This window comes from Pristis pectinata, chromosome 4 (genome assembly GCF_009764475.1).
Source record: "Pristis pectinata isolate sPriPec2 chromosome 4, sPriPec2.1.pri, whole genome shotgun sequence".
Lineage (NCBI taxonomy): Eukaryota > Metazoa > Chordata > Chondrichthyes > Rhinopristiformes > Pristidae > Pristis > Pristis pectinata.
In genome coordinates this window covers 117,681,694-117,696,871 of record NC_067408.1, presented here as the reverse complement: position 1 = coordinate 117,696,871, position 15,178 = coordinate 117,681,694, and the positions used below count along the sequence as shown (strand labels likewise).

Below are 15,178 nucleotides of genomic sequence, written 5' to 3'. Positions count from 1 at the left end.
GAATTTCTGCCTCACCTACCTCCGACAACCAGGAGGATGTTAGAGGGGGAAATGGGAAAATAAGCAAATGGGTAGAGCAGGGAAGAACACCACAAGTGTGGGTCTTTTGTCCTGCCCAATGACCGAGTTACCATATAGCAGCCCTACAGAATGATGGGGACATTACAATGATCTTTATCAAAGGTCCAAAGTAAGATGTCGCCGAGCAGACTCCTGAGACAGCACTTTCCAAACCCACCACCTCGAACAGCTAGAAGGACAAGGCAGCAAAAGCACGGGGAACACCACCCCCTGGGAGTTGCCCTCCCAGCCACACACCACCCTGACTTGGAAATACATCGCCGTTCCTTCACCGTCGCTGGGTCAAAGTCCTGGACTTCATTCTGTAACAACACTGTGGGTACACCCACACCCCAGGGACTGTGGCGGTTCAGGAAGGCAGCTCACCACCACCTTCTCAGGGACAACTAGGGATGGGTAATTAAATGCTGGCTCAGCCTGTGAAGCCCACATCCCTTGAATGATTAAAAACAGAAATAAAGACAAGGTCCGTTACCTCCAACAGCTTCAGCTCCTGCACGCAGTTGTGCAGCAGTTGCAGGGCGCGCTGTGCCACCTCCCACGGCCTCTGCAGCAGAACCAGCAGCGTGCACTGCCGCGAGAACAGGTAGCTCCGCAGGTCCAGCAGCGTGGCTTGGTTCTTCTGGATTAACTCCCTCTTCTCCATGTCAATGGGCTTGCGGAGGACCAGCCCGTTCCAACTCCTCACGGGCTGGCAGAACGAGGTCAGCCAATTGGCTCCGTCTGCAACACAGGTAACGGAGGCAAACGTCAGATGGGCAGAGATTCTAATACCGACAATCCGACAGGAGGGAGCCAGGGCCCAGGGAGAGAGGGAGCAACACAGCATCCACTGTGGAGAGGGGACAATATTCAGCTGCAGAGACATACGCACTTCCATACTGAGACCTTCCAGCTCCTGATCCACAAACTTCTATGCCTTAGCAATTCAAATCTTCATCTGGGCACTTCCACCACTCTCCGGCAATGCATTCCAGGTACTCACCACTCTCTGGGTGAAAAAGGTCCATCTTAGATCCCCTCTAAATCTCTTACATAGAGCAGTACAGCACAGAACAGGCCCTTCAGCCCACAATGTTGTGCCGACATAACTAATCCCTCCTACCTACTGAATGCCCATATCCCTCTATTTTCCTCTCATTCATGTGCCCATCCAAGCCCCTCTTAAAAGCCCCCAACGAGTTTGCCTCCACCACCCTATCAGGCAACACATTCCAGGCATCCATCACTCTCTCAGTAAAAAACATATCCCTCACATCTGTTCTGAACCTACCCCCTCTCACCTTAAATGCATGCCCTCTGGTATTAGGTCGCTCAGTAATGGGAAAAAGATATTGCTTGTCCACCCATCTATGCCCCTCATAATTTTATACACTTCCAACAGATCACCCCTCAGCCTCCACCGCTCCAGAGAAAAGAGCCCAAATTTGTCCAGCCTCTCCTGATAGCACATGCCCTCTAATCCAGGCAGCATCCTAGTAAACCTCCTCCGCACCTTCTCTAAAGCCTCGACATCCTTCCTATAGTGAGGTGACCAGAATTGCACGCAATGCTATAAATGCGCCTAACCAGAGTTCTATAGAGATGCATCGTAACTTCTTGACTCCTGTACTCAGTACCTTGATTAATAAATACAAGCATTCCATAAGGCTTCTTAACCACCCTGTCTACCTGTGTAGCCACCTTCAATGAGTCAGACTTGCACGCCAAGGTCTCTCTGCTCTTCAACACTGTTCAGGGTCTTGCCCTTAAGAGTGTACTGCCTCCTGACATTAGTCCCACCAAGGTGCAACATCTCACATTTATCCAGGTTAAACTCCATCTGCCATTTCTCTGCTCACACCTGCAACTGATCTATATCACGCTGTATCCGTGTACACCGTACCCTAAATCTACTCCTCTAGTTTTAGCTAGCTGTGACATGGAGAGAAGTTTCCTGCAGTTTGTCCTATCTACACTGATCATAATTTCATATACTTCAATCATGTTATCTCTTAACCTCCCCTGCTGCAGGGAAAACAGACCTAGCCTCTCCCTCACACAACAGCTGCACTGAAACTACAGCTGGTGGGGAGATCAGCACACTCCACACATAGCAGGGCACGCCTTCACCAACTGGGACAAGCTGCAGAAACACTTACCTCCAGCTCCGTAGTTGACAACATACTGGGTGAAGAGTGCGTCGAGCTCATCGTACTGGACCAGCGCGTCCTCGTACTGCTGCAGCATCTCAAAGACAAAAGCCAGCTCCTCCTTCAAAAAACACAGCAAAGGTAACGTCAGCACCAAATTAACTCCTCAATCTCAGAGGGTCTGTTCTGGAAGAGGAAAGCCAAAACTGGGTCCAAGTCCTGGAACTCCCTCCCCAACAGCAGTGTGGAAGAACCTTCACCAGAGGGACAGCAGGTGGTTCAAGGCAGTCTCTCACCAATACCTCTGAGAACAATCAGGAACGGGCATTAAACACTGCCTTTGACAAATGATGCCCTGGATTAAATAAAACAAACACTTTCCCTTAAGATGTGGGGAGCGACACATGCAGCAGCCTTACCTGAACCATGAAGTATTCGGAAAAACTCCAGCCTGCCTCCGTTCTCTTCTCCCTCATTGTCCTCATGTCATCCTCGAACTTCCCCAGGTTCTTGGTAAATGACATGAGCAGCAAGGTCCTGAGCTTGGCGAAGAACGCATTCCAGGACTCCTGAGTGCGGGCAGAGTCTTTCAGGGGATCTGAAAGCACCACACACCTGCGGCAGGAAAGGTCAAGTCACACACACCTCCACCTGGTCCATAACCACAGGCACAGCCTCCCCGCACAGGTCTAACCCTCACCCCCCCCATCCTCCCCAGGAAGACAGAAAAACCGTGGCCCACGATGGCTACAGAGCCGAGGTTAACCCATTTTAGAACCTAGATCGGGAGCAGGAACAGTCTGCTCTGCTCCATCACTCTACCCTACTGATCAGCACCTAGCTTCACAACACCCATCCCCTTTGATTTCCTGAATATCCAACGATCTGCAGAATTCACTCAAGAACTGCAGAAGGTGGGGCATTTCAAAGATTTTCATTGAAATTCTTCCCAACTTTAGCCTAAAATGGCTGATCCATTAACCCAAGACTGATGAAAGTCCCCGTCTTTCCCCTCCTCCACCCTCTCGATCTGCCCATCACCCACACACTCCTCCCACTGGTTCCCCTCCCCTCCTCCCTCCCTTTATTCCATGGTCCACTGTCCTCTCCTATTAGATTCCATCTTCTTCAGCCCTTTGTCACCTCCACCTATCACCTCCCAGTGTTATCTCCCACCCATATATCTCCCCATCACACCCCTCACCTGGACCCATCTGCCAGCTCTTGCTCCACCCCCATTATTCAACTGGTTATCTCCCCTCTTTCTTTCCAGTCCTGATGAAACGTCGACTGTCCATTTCCCTCCACAGATGCTGCCTGACCTGCTGAGTTCCTACAGCATTTTGTGTGGTGCTCCAGATTTCAGCATCTGCAGTCTCATGTATCCACACTGAACCCAAGAATAATGTCCCCTTGTTGCAGACTGTCCAGCCTGAGGAAACAGTGTCTCAGCATCCACCTTGTTTAAACCTCTCAGAGTTTCGATGAATTAACCCCTCATTCTTCTCAGCTCCATTGACTGTGCAGACCCATCCCAGTCAATCTCTCCTCGCAGAACAACCTCACCCCCATAGTGGTGAGGGCGACCTCTGACAGTTGCCACGGCGACAGACTCCTTAGTCAAGAGACACCAGAGACGGCAGATGCTGAAATCTGGAGCAACACAATCAGCTGGAGGAACAGCGGGTCGGGCAGCATCTGTGGGAGGAAAGGAACTGTCGACGTTTGAGGTCGTCAGGAGCTGCATGGAGTCCTGATGGGCCAAACACGGGCAGCTGGGACTAACTTGCTGGGCAACACAGTCGGCATGGACGAGTTGGGCTGAAGGGCCTGTTTCCATGCCATATGATTGAGCTTCCCCAGCAGATTGTGTGTTGCTCCAGACTTGTTCATCGGGGCAGGTGCACCCACTGTACCTGTCACTCTGTTTGTTGCAGAAGTCATTTCGGATTTTGTCGACAATCGAAGTTCGGGGCAGAATGTTGGTTTTATTCTTTTTCTTGGCATCACTTTCCACGACCACAATCAGCCAATCGGAGCTGCTGTAGGCCTTTAAAATGTTCTGCCACTTTGTTATCTCATCCTTTGCTGTTGCTTTGTAAACCTCGGTGTCCTAGAAAATTCAAAGGAAGGACACACTTCAACAAACCACAGGGAGGTCCGTGTTGGTGAAGATCAGTCCCGTCTGGAACCGGCCTGTGTTGGGGCATCATCCCCGAGCAGATCTCTGCTGACTGAACAGTTACAACAACTCCCCACATAAAGGAGAGAAGGAAGCTGCTCTCCTAACAACTGGTGTGAGAACATCAATCAGCATCTTGGCTCAAAGGGGAGCAGGGGTGGGGAGGAAGGGGGCAGAAACCCAAAGGGGAAATATATTGCCACTCGCGACCTCCCACAGCCCTGCCTCATTGCAGCTCCATGGCAGAGTTCTCAGTGTCTCTGTGAAAGAACTCAGGCACACAGTGCTCCCCACTGGGGAAAGAGGTGCTGAAGGCAGATGGAGATACAAATGAAACTATGCTCCTGTTGGAACTAGAGACTTGGGTATAGATTGAAGATAGTAATTGGTTTATTATTGTCACATGTACCGAGGTACAGTGAAAAACCTGTCTTGCACACTGTTCATACAGATCGATTCATTACACAGTGCATTGAGCAAATACAAGGGAAAACAATAACAGAATGAAGTGTCACAGTTACAGAGAAAGTGCAGTGCAGGCAGACAATAAGGTGCAAGGCCATTAAGAGGTAGACTGTGAGGTCAAGAGTCCAATAATCCATTCAATAGTCTTATAACAGTGGGATAGAAGCTGTCCTTGAGCCTGGTGGTACGTGCTTTCAGGCTTTTGTATCTTCTGCCCGATTTGGGAGGGGAGGGGGGTGCGAAGAGAGAATGTCTGGGGTGGGTGGGGTCTTTGATTATGCTGGCTGCTTTACCGAGGCAGTGAGAAGTGTACCCCTACATTGAAGGAGGATTTGGCGACTGGGGGTGGAGTGTGAAGGTGGACACTCCCTGCTCCACATTAGAGGTGGTATAAAGGCTGAGTGAGCTCCAGAAGCGGGGAGATCACCCTTTAGATTATGTCCATCCTGAAGTTCACCACAGCTTCTGCCTTTGGTATCCCACTGAGCAAATTAACCCTCACGTGGAGGGTTGAGGCTCAGTGGGTGAACCTTGGATGGAAGTTAAGGGACAAAGGGAGGCAGGTGACCCAGAGAGGGGAGTCTGGGGATGGAGGAAGGGGGGGAGAAACAACACGCTGTACACACCAGCTGCCATACTCACACAGCAGTCCGTCCAAAATATGTGCAGGAACGGGAAGGTCAACAGTGCTCGGTTACCCTCCTTAGGAATCAACTCTTCCTTAAACTGAACAAAATTTGCTTCCAGATGAATCATCTTGGGTGGCCGACCGTACGACCTGGAACACCAGGAAACAACGTTAAACCTCTCCTTCTGGCCAACAGCGCCGCCTCACCTGGCCACCGGGCCGATCAGACCACGTCACAGGGTGGTGAGCAGGCAGCCAAGGACACATACCACCAGATGGCAGATGACACGGTGCTTTGGCTGTGACCATGGAGCTCAGGTTGAGGTCCAACTTGTCAAGTTTACATTTTTACGCATTTATACATTCTATTCCAAAAGAGTATCAGCCATCATGACTTAGCGTTTTCAATGTGCTCTCGTGATGCGCAGTTAGTGGTAGTTACTGCCCAACACTGGGTTTTCAGCTCGCCAGAACGGACTGCCAACCCCTGGGCCAAAGCTTTCCCCTGGCTCAGTGAAGGAAGGGGTGGCATTGCATTGACAGCCAAAGGCAGTGATTGAGGAAAAAGCCAGCAAATGGCTCCCACGCTCAGCAGGCAAGAGGTGTATTCCAGTATCTACCCGATCTAACACCTAATCACACCTCAGCAGTTGCAGGGACTGTACCTTCTCCATTCCATGGGTTCCCGCGGAAGTTGCTGCACAAGTATTGAGTACACGGAAGAGAAGAGGGCTTGATCTCCTGCACCTGGAGAGAAAAAAAACAAGACCTCAGTCCCCATTCCAACTTCCAGAAGGTCAGGCAGTCTCGCCAGAACAAAGTGCTGCCTGGCAAACCCAGGGGCCCTAACACTCCACTGCCACCCCTCCATAGTGAGGGGACACTCCTACACTGCTCGACCAAACACAGAACAGCACAGAAACAGGCCTCTCGGCCCATGACGACGGTGCCAACCACGATACCAAATTCAACTGCACATCTGCCTGCACGTGGTCTGTGTCCCCTCCATTCCCTGCCTGTTGATGTGTCTAAATGCCTCTTAAACATTGCTATTGTACCTGCTTCCACCACGTTCCCTGGCAGCCTGTTCCAGGCACCCACCACTCTGTGTAATAAATTTGCCTTGTTAATCTCCTTTACACTTTCCACTCTCACCTTAGACCTATGCCCCACAGTATTTGACATTTCCACCCTGGGGAACAAAGACTGACTGGCTACCTTGTCTATGCCTCTCATAACTTTATAAACTTCGATCAGGTCTCCCCTCAGCCTCTGACGCTCCAGGGAAAACAATCCAAGTTTGTCCAACCTCTCCTTCTAATTAATACTCTCTAATCCAACACACACCCTGGTGAACCTCCTCTGCACCTTCTCCTAAACCGCCACGTCCTTCCTGTGCTGTGGTGAGCAGAACTGCACACAACGCTCCAAGTGCAGGCTAACCAAACTTTTACACAGCTGCAACACGACTTCCCTACTTTTATACTCAATGTCCCCTCCTCCGAAGGCAAGAGTGCCGTACTCCTCCTCCAGCACCCTATCCACTTGAGTTGCCACTTTCAGAGAGCTATGAACTTGCACCCCAAGGTCCCTCAGTACATCAGTGGTCCCAAGTGTCCTGCCATTTACTGTGGACTTTCCCCTGACATTCACCCTCCCAAAGTGCAACACCTTGTCTGGATTAAACTCCAGTACTCAAAAGGATGAAACCAGGAGATTAGCAAAACAGAGAACATCCCTAACAAAAGGGAAGAGCATCACAGTGCACTTCCAGAGTGGGTTTCTGCTTGATGACTTTTCATCAGAAACCATCCTAATGAAAGGTCACGACATAAAACGTTAACTGTTTCTCTCCCCAAGGATGCTGCTTGACCTGCCGAGTTTTACCAGCAGCGTCTGTTTTTATTTTAGATTTCCATCATCTGCAAATGTTGCTTTTTGATGTGACTTGTGGTGCCACAAAGATCTGGTGTAAACTGCTCAATCTTCATACACAATTTGCAATAGAAACCCACTCGTATCCAAGTTGGCCGGTGACACACAGATTGTAAGCAGTTTATGTGGAAACATTAAGTTAGAGAGAAGGAAGACTGCAGTAAGTGGGCTTGAGATTAAACAAGATCTTTCCCATTGAACCAAAAATACAAGAGTCCTTTGTAAACATGGAAGAGCTAGAATCAGTGGAGACTGAAAGAAACCTGGTCCATGTACATGGATTACTGAAATGTCATGACAGATATAGAAAATAAAGGGCAATGGGACACTAGCCTTTAGAAATTAGGTATTAAGTAAACTAATAGAATCAAACTGAATACTTCCCACAGTGATAAGACTATTTAACAGTTCCCTTATACGATGAGATGGACTGTTGACCTCACAATCTACCTTGTTGTGACCTTGCACCTTATTGTCTACCTACACTGCACTTCCCTGTAGCTGTGACACTTTACTCTGTAATCTGTTATTGTTTTTACCTGTACTACCTCAGTGCACTCTGTACTAACTCTATGTATCTGCACTCTAATGAATTGACCTGTACGATTGGTAGGCAAGACAAGTTTTTCCACTGTACCTCAGTACAAATGACAACAATAAACCAATACAAAAGCAGGGGGGTTATGCTTCAGTTGTACCAGGGATTGTTGAGACCACATCTGGAGTTCCGTGCAGAGTACCTGCCTCCTGATTTAAGGATATCAGTGTATTGAGAGCAGTTCAGAGGTGGTTTATGATTCTAAAACCTGGAACAGTTGGGTTGTCTTTTGAGGGATGATTAAACAGGCTGGGCTTGCAGCCACTGAAATTTAGCAGTGCCAGGGGCAACTTGAAACATACAAAGATCCTGAGGGATTTGAATGGGGTGAATGTGGAGAGGATGTTTCCTCTTGTGAGAGAATCTGGAACTCAGGGCCACTCGTTCAGGACAGACAAGGCAATTGTTTTCTTCAGTTTTTGGAATTCTCTGTGCAGTGGAAGCAGGATTTTAAAATATTTTAAAGACAGAAGTAGATAGATTCCTGATAAGCAAAAGTGGTGAAAAGCTACTGTGGTAGATGGGAGTATGGAATGGAGGCTGCGATCAGATCAACCACCATCTTTTCAAATGCTGAGTGTCTATCCCGCTCCTAATCTGTAACTGTAGGACTGAGAACAACTGGGCTAGAAGCTACACTAGCCATGCAAAGGCCACATCTGGAGTAGCAAGCTACTTCAGGCACTGCACCTCAGGAAGATGTACTGGCCTTGCAGGAGGGCAGTGCAAATTTATCTGAATGGCACATGGACCCCCAGGTTAATTATTAGTAGAGATTAGACAAACTGGAGTTGGATACACAGAAACTTAGAAGCTTAAGGAGTGACATGAACTGCTTTTTCAAGATATAAAGGGGAACTGATGTGGTAGTAAGGGGAGGGAGGGAAGTTCTTCTCCTCATTTAACTAATCAGGCCAGCATCTAAAAACAATTAGAGCCGAAACTTCAGAATAAATCTAGGAAACATTTCTACATGTGGCTGAAGTTTAGGACATTCTTCTTCATGTGCAATTGATGCAACGTCAACTGTTGATCTCAAGTTTTGGATTAATGTTTATAAAAGGTGTTGAGGGATAGGGGGCAAAGATGAGCACATCATGGTGATCTCTGACCTAAACCCATGTCTCTGAATAGTGGAACAGAGCTGCAGAATAGAGAACACGTTGCCCGTTCACAGATGCAATCACTGAGTTTGAAAGGAAGATAGATGCCTGCACTTCGCAAGCGATGAGAGCAGTAACGTAAACAACTAACACAATGGCAGTGTCAGCTCCCCAGGCTGAGTGAGCAGATCCTGGCCCTGTGACACCCCAAGGCAGTGACATCACAGATCGATATCATCATGGTAGCTGTAAGTCAACGGAAACCCACCGTGAACCTGAAGCCATGTGACTGAGCCAAAGCTCCAGGCCCTCCAGAAACCAAAAGGTCAATGTAAGAGGCAGCACTGATCACACCATTAAATCCGACTGCACCACAAACAGCCATGTGAGCAAGCTTTGGACAGAGTCCAGCGAGTGTGCATCGCGACACCAGCTCCACAGCACTCAGGAAATGCATGGTGAGAACCATACAAGGACTACTGTAGGCAGGCGTGAGTGAGAGAGCAAAGGGAAAAGTCAGGGAGGGAGGATTGGCTGGAGTGACATCAAGGGCAGGCCAGCAGGGAGCAGGGGGAGGGCTTGTGTATACTGGAAATAATCCCATCCCCATAACAGTCCAACTGATTAAATGGTTATTAATACTTCAGGGTTTCTCAGCCACATTGAACCAGTTCAGTGCTGCCTGTTACAAACCAATTCAGTCGTTTTGTCCTGGAGTAAGCCCACCTTGGAAACCACAACCAGACGGTCTGGATGATCATTTGGTTTGTCCGAATATTGTAACTACTACCCACTTAATTCTGGAGGTCTTTAGAGGGTTTTCATGTGCAGGGTGTTTGCAGAGAGAAAGAGCAAAACCAAAGCCATCAACTACTCACATTTGATATATTTTTTCCTTCATATTTTCTTAAGGAAGCCATTCAGCGCATCGAGTCTGTCTGCTTTCCAGTAATCCCAACAATCCCATTCCTCTACCCACCCTTCATTCTACATTCTCCTGCCACACACCTAGGTATTGGTTTATTATCGTCACTTGTACCGAGGTACGGTGAAAAACTTGTCTTGCATACCGATTGTACAGGTCAATTCATTCCACAGTGCTGTCCATATACTGCCCAGCTGCCATGGGATGCCAAGTCCCATCACTGGATCAATAATCCAAGCCTCCAGATGCCAGTTTAACAACTTAACCACTGCACTACCAGAGCCTTAATCGCAGCAGCCTGTACCCCCTTGCTATACAGTAACAGATCTGTACCAATTTACTGCCCCATGATATGATAACAGACCTGTACCCATCAGTCTTGTAGGCCAATGACGTACAGCAACATACCTATGTCAAATAAACTACACCCTTAGTGTCGAAATTGTTTATTGAAAGCTCTGGAAAATGTGCAAAAATCTCACATCTTGGCATATAGAACATACAGTACAGCACAGGAACAGGCCATTTGGCCCACAATGTTGCACTGAACTAAATTAATGATGCCCAATTAAACTAATCCCTTCTGCCTGCACATGATGCATATCCTTCCATTCTCTGCACATTCACGGGCCTATCTGAAAGCCTCGTAAACACCACTATCATATCTGACTCCATCACCACACTCACGGTGTAAATAAAAACTTTCAACCCTGGGAAAAAGATACCAGCTGTCTACCCTATCTATGCCTCTCATAATGTTATAAACCTCTATCAGGTCTCCCCTCAGCCTCCGACTCTCCGGAGAAAACAACCCAAGTTTGTCCAACCTCTCCTCATAGCTCATGGCCTCTAATCCAGGCAACATCCTGATAAACCTCCTCTGCACCCTCTCCATATCATACAACATGCTGAGGATTGATTTAGTACATGGCAATAATCAAACCTATACTGTAAAGCATTGTTCAGAAATCAAGGGCAACTTCAAAAAGCAGACGAGTTTAAGTTTGTGCAAAGGTGAGGGGCGATACCATCCATTTCCCTGCTGTGTACAATACGTGTCTGATTGGCATGAAATGGGACTTTGTCAGAAGTATTCCATAATTGCAATCAGCCAGCTACATTGGGCTGTCAGTACCCTGGGTACGGAGGGAGCTGTGCTCATGCTGTGCCAGCAACACCTCCATATATTTGATCAAAGACAGAACCTGGCCCTGCTGCTGATGATCAATTAATTCCCTGCTCCAAGGCCAGGTTTGTCACTGGAAACATTTCTTAACTTGGAAAAAATTAGCCTGAAATAAAGTGTTCAATAGTCAAGAATTGTAAAGTTAAAATACTTACAAAAGATGAACAGACACGTTATTTAAGATCATTGAGAAGCCTTTAAGTGAAATCTTAGTGTCAGCATCGCCTGGACATTGGTCACATGAACCAGATTGTTGGATCAATTCTTCATTAAGGATCAATCCCACCCACCATACACCAGAGGCAAGTAATAAATTCAGAGAAGCCTCTTTCCACAGAGCGCTGGGATCGTGGCATTCACTCCCAGAAGCAAGGAAGTGAAAAGCACAAATGCATTGGAGGGGATTTAGGTCACTGTACAAGTCTGAAAGGACTAGAGAACGGTGGTGATAGGTGGGGTTGGAGGAGCATCCTGAGCCAAAATACAGGCCTGGACCAGATGGGCTGAATGCCGTTTCTGTGTTGCAGGTAACGTTAAAACCTGACTGCGCGATGCTTGACATCCTGTGCAGCTCCGCACCTTCTGTCTACCCCACTCAGACCAGCTCCGGGCAATAACTGGGAAAGCCTCATGGGGGGGCAGAGGGATGGGAGAAGTTCACTAGCACCTTCAGGGTTGGTACCACATATTGAGACACAACAGTTCATGTTTCTGACCAGCAGCTGCCTGGAATGGTTCCAGGATAGTTCGATTAGAACAGGGTGCCAGGACACAGCTGGCTATCAAACAACACAAAAACACAACTAGTATAGAGCCAGTCCTTTTAATGTAATAAAGCGTCCCAAAGTGCTTTATAGGAATGAATACTGAGCCAAAGACGCCTCTCTGAGTCACCCACACACTCCTCTCACTGGTTCCCCTTCCCACCTTCTTCCTGTTACTCCATGGTCCACTGTTCTCTATCACATTCCATCTTCTTCAGCCCTTTGTCACTTCCACCCATCACCTCCCAGCTTCCGATATCATTCCCACTCTTCCCCTACCCCCTCCCGTACTGATATGTCTATCCATGGCCGCCTCCACCACCACCTGGAGGCCAGACGCAGGTTGGAGGAGCAACACCTTGTACTCCAACCTGGGAATCTCCAACCTGACGGCATCTACATCGATTTCTCTAACTTCCGATAACCTCTCCCGTTACCCCTCCACCCCCCCCCACCTTTTTAATTTCCCTCATTGCTGTGACCCCCCCCACCCCTTCTCTTTCCCCTCCCCTGCCCTCAGGACCTGCACATCTCCTCCTGGTTAAGATATCTCTTAGTAGTCACATGTACATCGAAACACACAGTGAAATGCATCTTTTGCGCAGAGTGTTCTGGGGGCAGCCGGCAAGTGTCGCCACACTTCCGACGCCAACATAACATGTCCACAACTTCCTAACTCGTACGTGTTTGGAATGTGGGAGGAAACTGGAGCACCCGGAGGAAACCCACGCAGACACGGGGAGAACGTACAAACTCCTTACAGACAGTGGCTGGAATTGAACCCAGGTTGCTGGCGCTGTAATAGTGTTACGCTAACCATCACACTACCGTGCCTCCCCATCTCCTTCCCTTTATTCCATGGTCTACCGTCCTCTCCTATCGGATTCCTTCTTCTGTAGCCCTTTGCCTCTTCTACCTATCACCTCCCAGCTTCTCATCAATTCCCCCCCCCCCCCCCCCACCTGGACTCACCTATGACCTGTCAACTTGTGCTCCTCCCTCCCCTTTTATTCCCACTTCTGCCCTCTTCCTTTCCAGTCCTGATGAAGGGTCTCGACCCAAAACTCTCTCAAAATAGGACTCAGCACCAACTTCAGGCAATAGCTTCTGTCAATGGCATTTTACAATTTCAGGTTGTTCTCGTTCTGATTGTCCCCACACCCCCCCCTCCCACCCCACAACTTGTCCCACATAGGCCAATTCCAACAGCCCCTCCCCACCAGCACCGTTCTAATGACCCTTGTGTGCTAAACCAAGGTACAAGGATTCAAACATCCCAACAAGAACAGAAACCTTTGGTCTGTCCAGCATTGGAACAATGCATTAATCTTGGCAGTGTGTTCACTTTTGGAGTAATCCTCGAACCACACACAACCTCCTGGCAGAGGTAAGAGTGCCAAAGCTGCCTCCTTAAGTCAGCAGCAGAGAGTGACCAAATGCAAGCAAACACCACACAGTAATGTCACATTCAAGATCAGCAGTCTTTATGGACTCTGTTAAACTGTCTGAGGACCACACGAGTATCATGTCCAAAACTCACCAAAAACGTGCAAATGTTGAGTAGCTGAAGCTACTATATCATTCTAATGATTCTATACTATATCATTCTAATTTAGGATCTAATCATCAACAGAGCAACAACATGATTGTTCCTAAACCCCCAGAGCTCAGCAAAGAAGGTAAGAGGGGAGCCAAGCTTCCTGGGATGGATTCTCAGAGCCCACGCCTCTAGGTCTAAGCAGCACAACATTAACTGGGTGGTGCAATTTGAGATTGTACCAAATAAACCACGATTGTCACAATGTGACCTCCCCCACCTGTCAACTGGAATCAAATGGGTTTGTGGACTGAAGATTCACCAGGATGGCTTGCTTTTCCTACCAGTGGATTGAGGATTTGGCAGACACTGCATCAGTGGGAATGTTCCTTTGTTTTGGGGTGGTTCAATTCCCAGAACATACAAGAGTTGCCCTGGAGATTGAGTTTTGTGCCAGGTTTGAGGCTTGATCTTCAGACAACCTTTTCATCAGATGGCCAAAGACAGGTCGGGTGCACTGAAGAGGATACTGAATTTCATCATGGACAGATGGCTCCCGAGAGACAGGATGTAGTTCATGTTTTCCAGGGTCTCATTGGAAGGTGGCAGGACCAGCTTGGTGGAAGACTTTTGTTTTGCAGGGGTTGAGGACAAAGCCCACGCTCTCATGTGCTTCAGTGAACAGATCAACGATGACTTGTAGCTAGGCCTCAGTGTGCGCAGAAGCAATTGCCATCTGGTTCCAGCTTTTAGCTCAGCTACCGAGAGCTGGGTGATCTGGATTCTCTGGTGTAGTTACCACAAGTTGAACAGTTTCCCCATTACCACTGTAGATTAGCTACACTGCAGAGGGAAGCTTGTTGGAGGCAAGTTGGAGCAATGTGGCAACAAAGATGAAGTGTTGGGGTAATGATGCAGCCTCGCTTGACAAAGGTCTGCATCAGGTTGGATCTGCTGTGGATCAATGCATCATCGATGTGAGTGCAGTTGAATCCATCTCTCAGCAACTATCGGGTTCAGTCTACCTGCCAGGCCAAAATGATCAGAAGCTGAAAAGGCCACACACCAAGTGAAAAACAACCTCAACAGGTGTCAGGTGCTGACGGTACCCCTGCTGAAGTTCCAAACCTTGGCAGTGAGGAGCTTCAACAACTCACAGGCTCATCTCCCACACTGGGGAAGGGGAGGACATGTCACGGAACCTCACAGACTTTATGTCGTGACCAACTTCAACAAAGGAAACAATTCTGCCGCTAGATAATAGAGGTCTCCCAGTCAGCCATGGGGAAAGTTATTGCCAGCCTCGCACACAAACTGCCCACCAATCAGTGCACATTCCATCCAGCGAGCTGCACAGCGGACTTGATCTTCAAAGACAAACAAATCCAAATAAAATGCACAGGGTAGAATCACTGACGATTCAGTTTCTTTCAACCTCAGCAAAGCCTTTGACTATCAATCCAGAATGATGGTGGAGGTTCCTCCTCAAATGTTTCTGCAGCAACAAGTAATATGAAATTAACACACGTGTCGAGGCGGCAAGCACACCATGACACTGTACAAACTGCACTATCCAAACCCTGACACAACCATAGTGTCTGGGTCATATATGGCAAAAGTCAGACACGTGTAGTAATGCACT

At 48.2% G+C, this 15,178-nt stretch overlaps 1 protein-coding gene across 2 annotated transcripts in view; it reads right to left on the bottom strand.

The window, feature by feature from the left end:
• The window catches only part of trappc10 (trafficking protein particle complex subunit 10), a 49,177-nt gene that overhangs the window by 31,350 nt on the left and 2,649 nt on the right, over positions 1-15,178 (bottom strand). The window contains exons 1-7 of one of the 2 annotated variants that reach the window (XM_052015230.1): positions 13,817-14,989; positions 6,154-6,235; positions 5,503-5,638; positions 4,130-4,326; positions 2,633-2,828; positions 2,223-2,334; positions 557-804 (exon numbers count right to left, since the gene is read on the bottom strand). In XM_052015230.1, the coding sequence (XP_051871190.1) occupies positions 557-804; positions 2,223-2,334; positions 2,633-2,828; positions 4,130-4,326; positions 5,503-5,638; positions 6,154-6,167 (903 nt within the window). In that variant the 5' untranslated portion in view covers positions 6,168-6,235; positions 13,817-14,989. Of the gene's footprint in view, positions 1-556; positions 805-2,222; positions 2,335-2,632; positions 2,829-4,129; positions 4,327-5,502; positions 5,639-6,153; positions 6,236-13,816; positions 14,990-15,178 lie in introns of those variants that run through there. The other variant, XM_052015229.1, reaches the window with a different exon arrangement.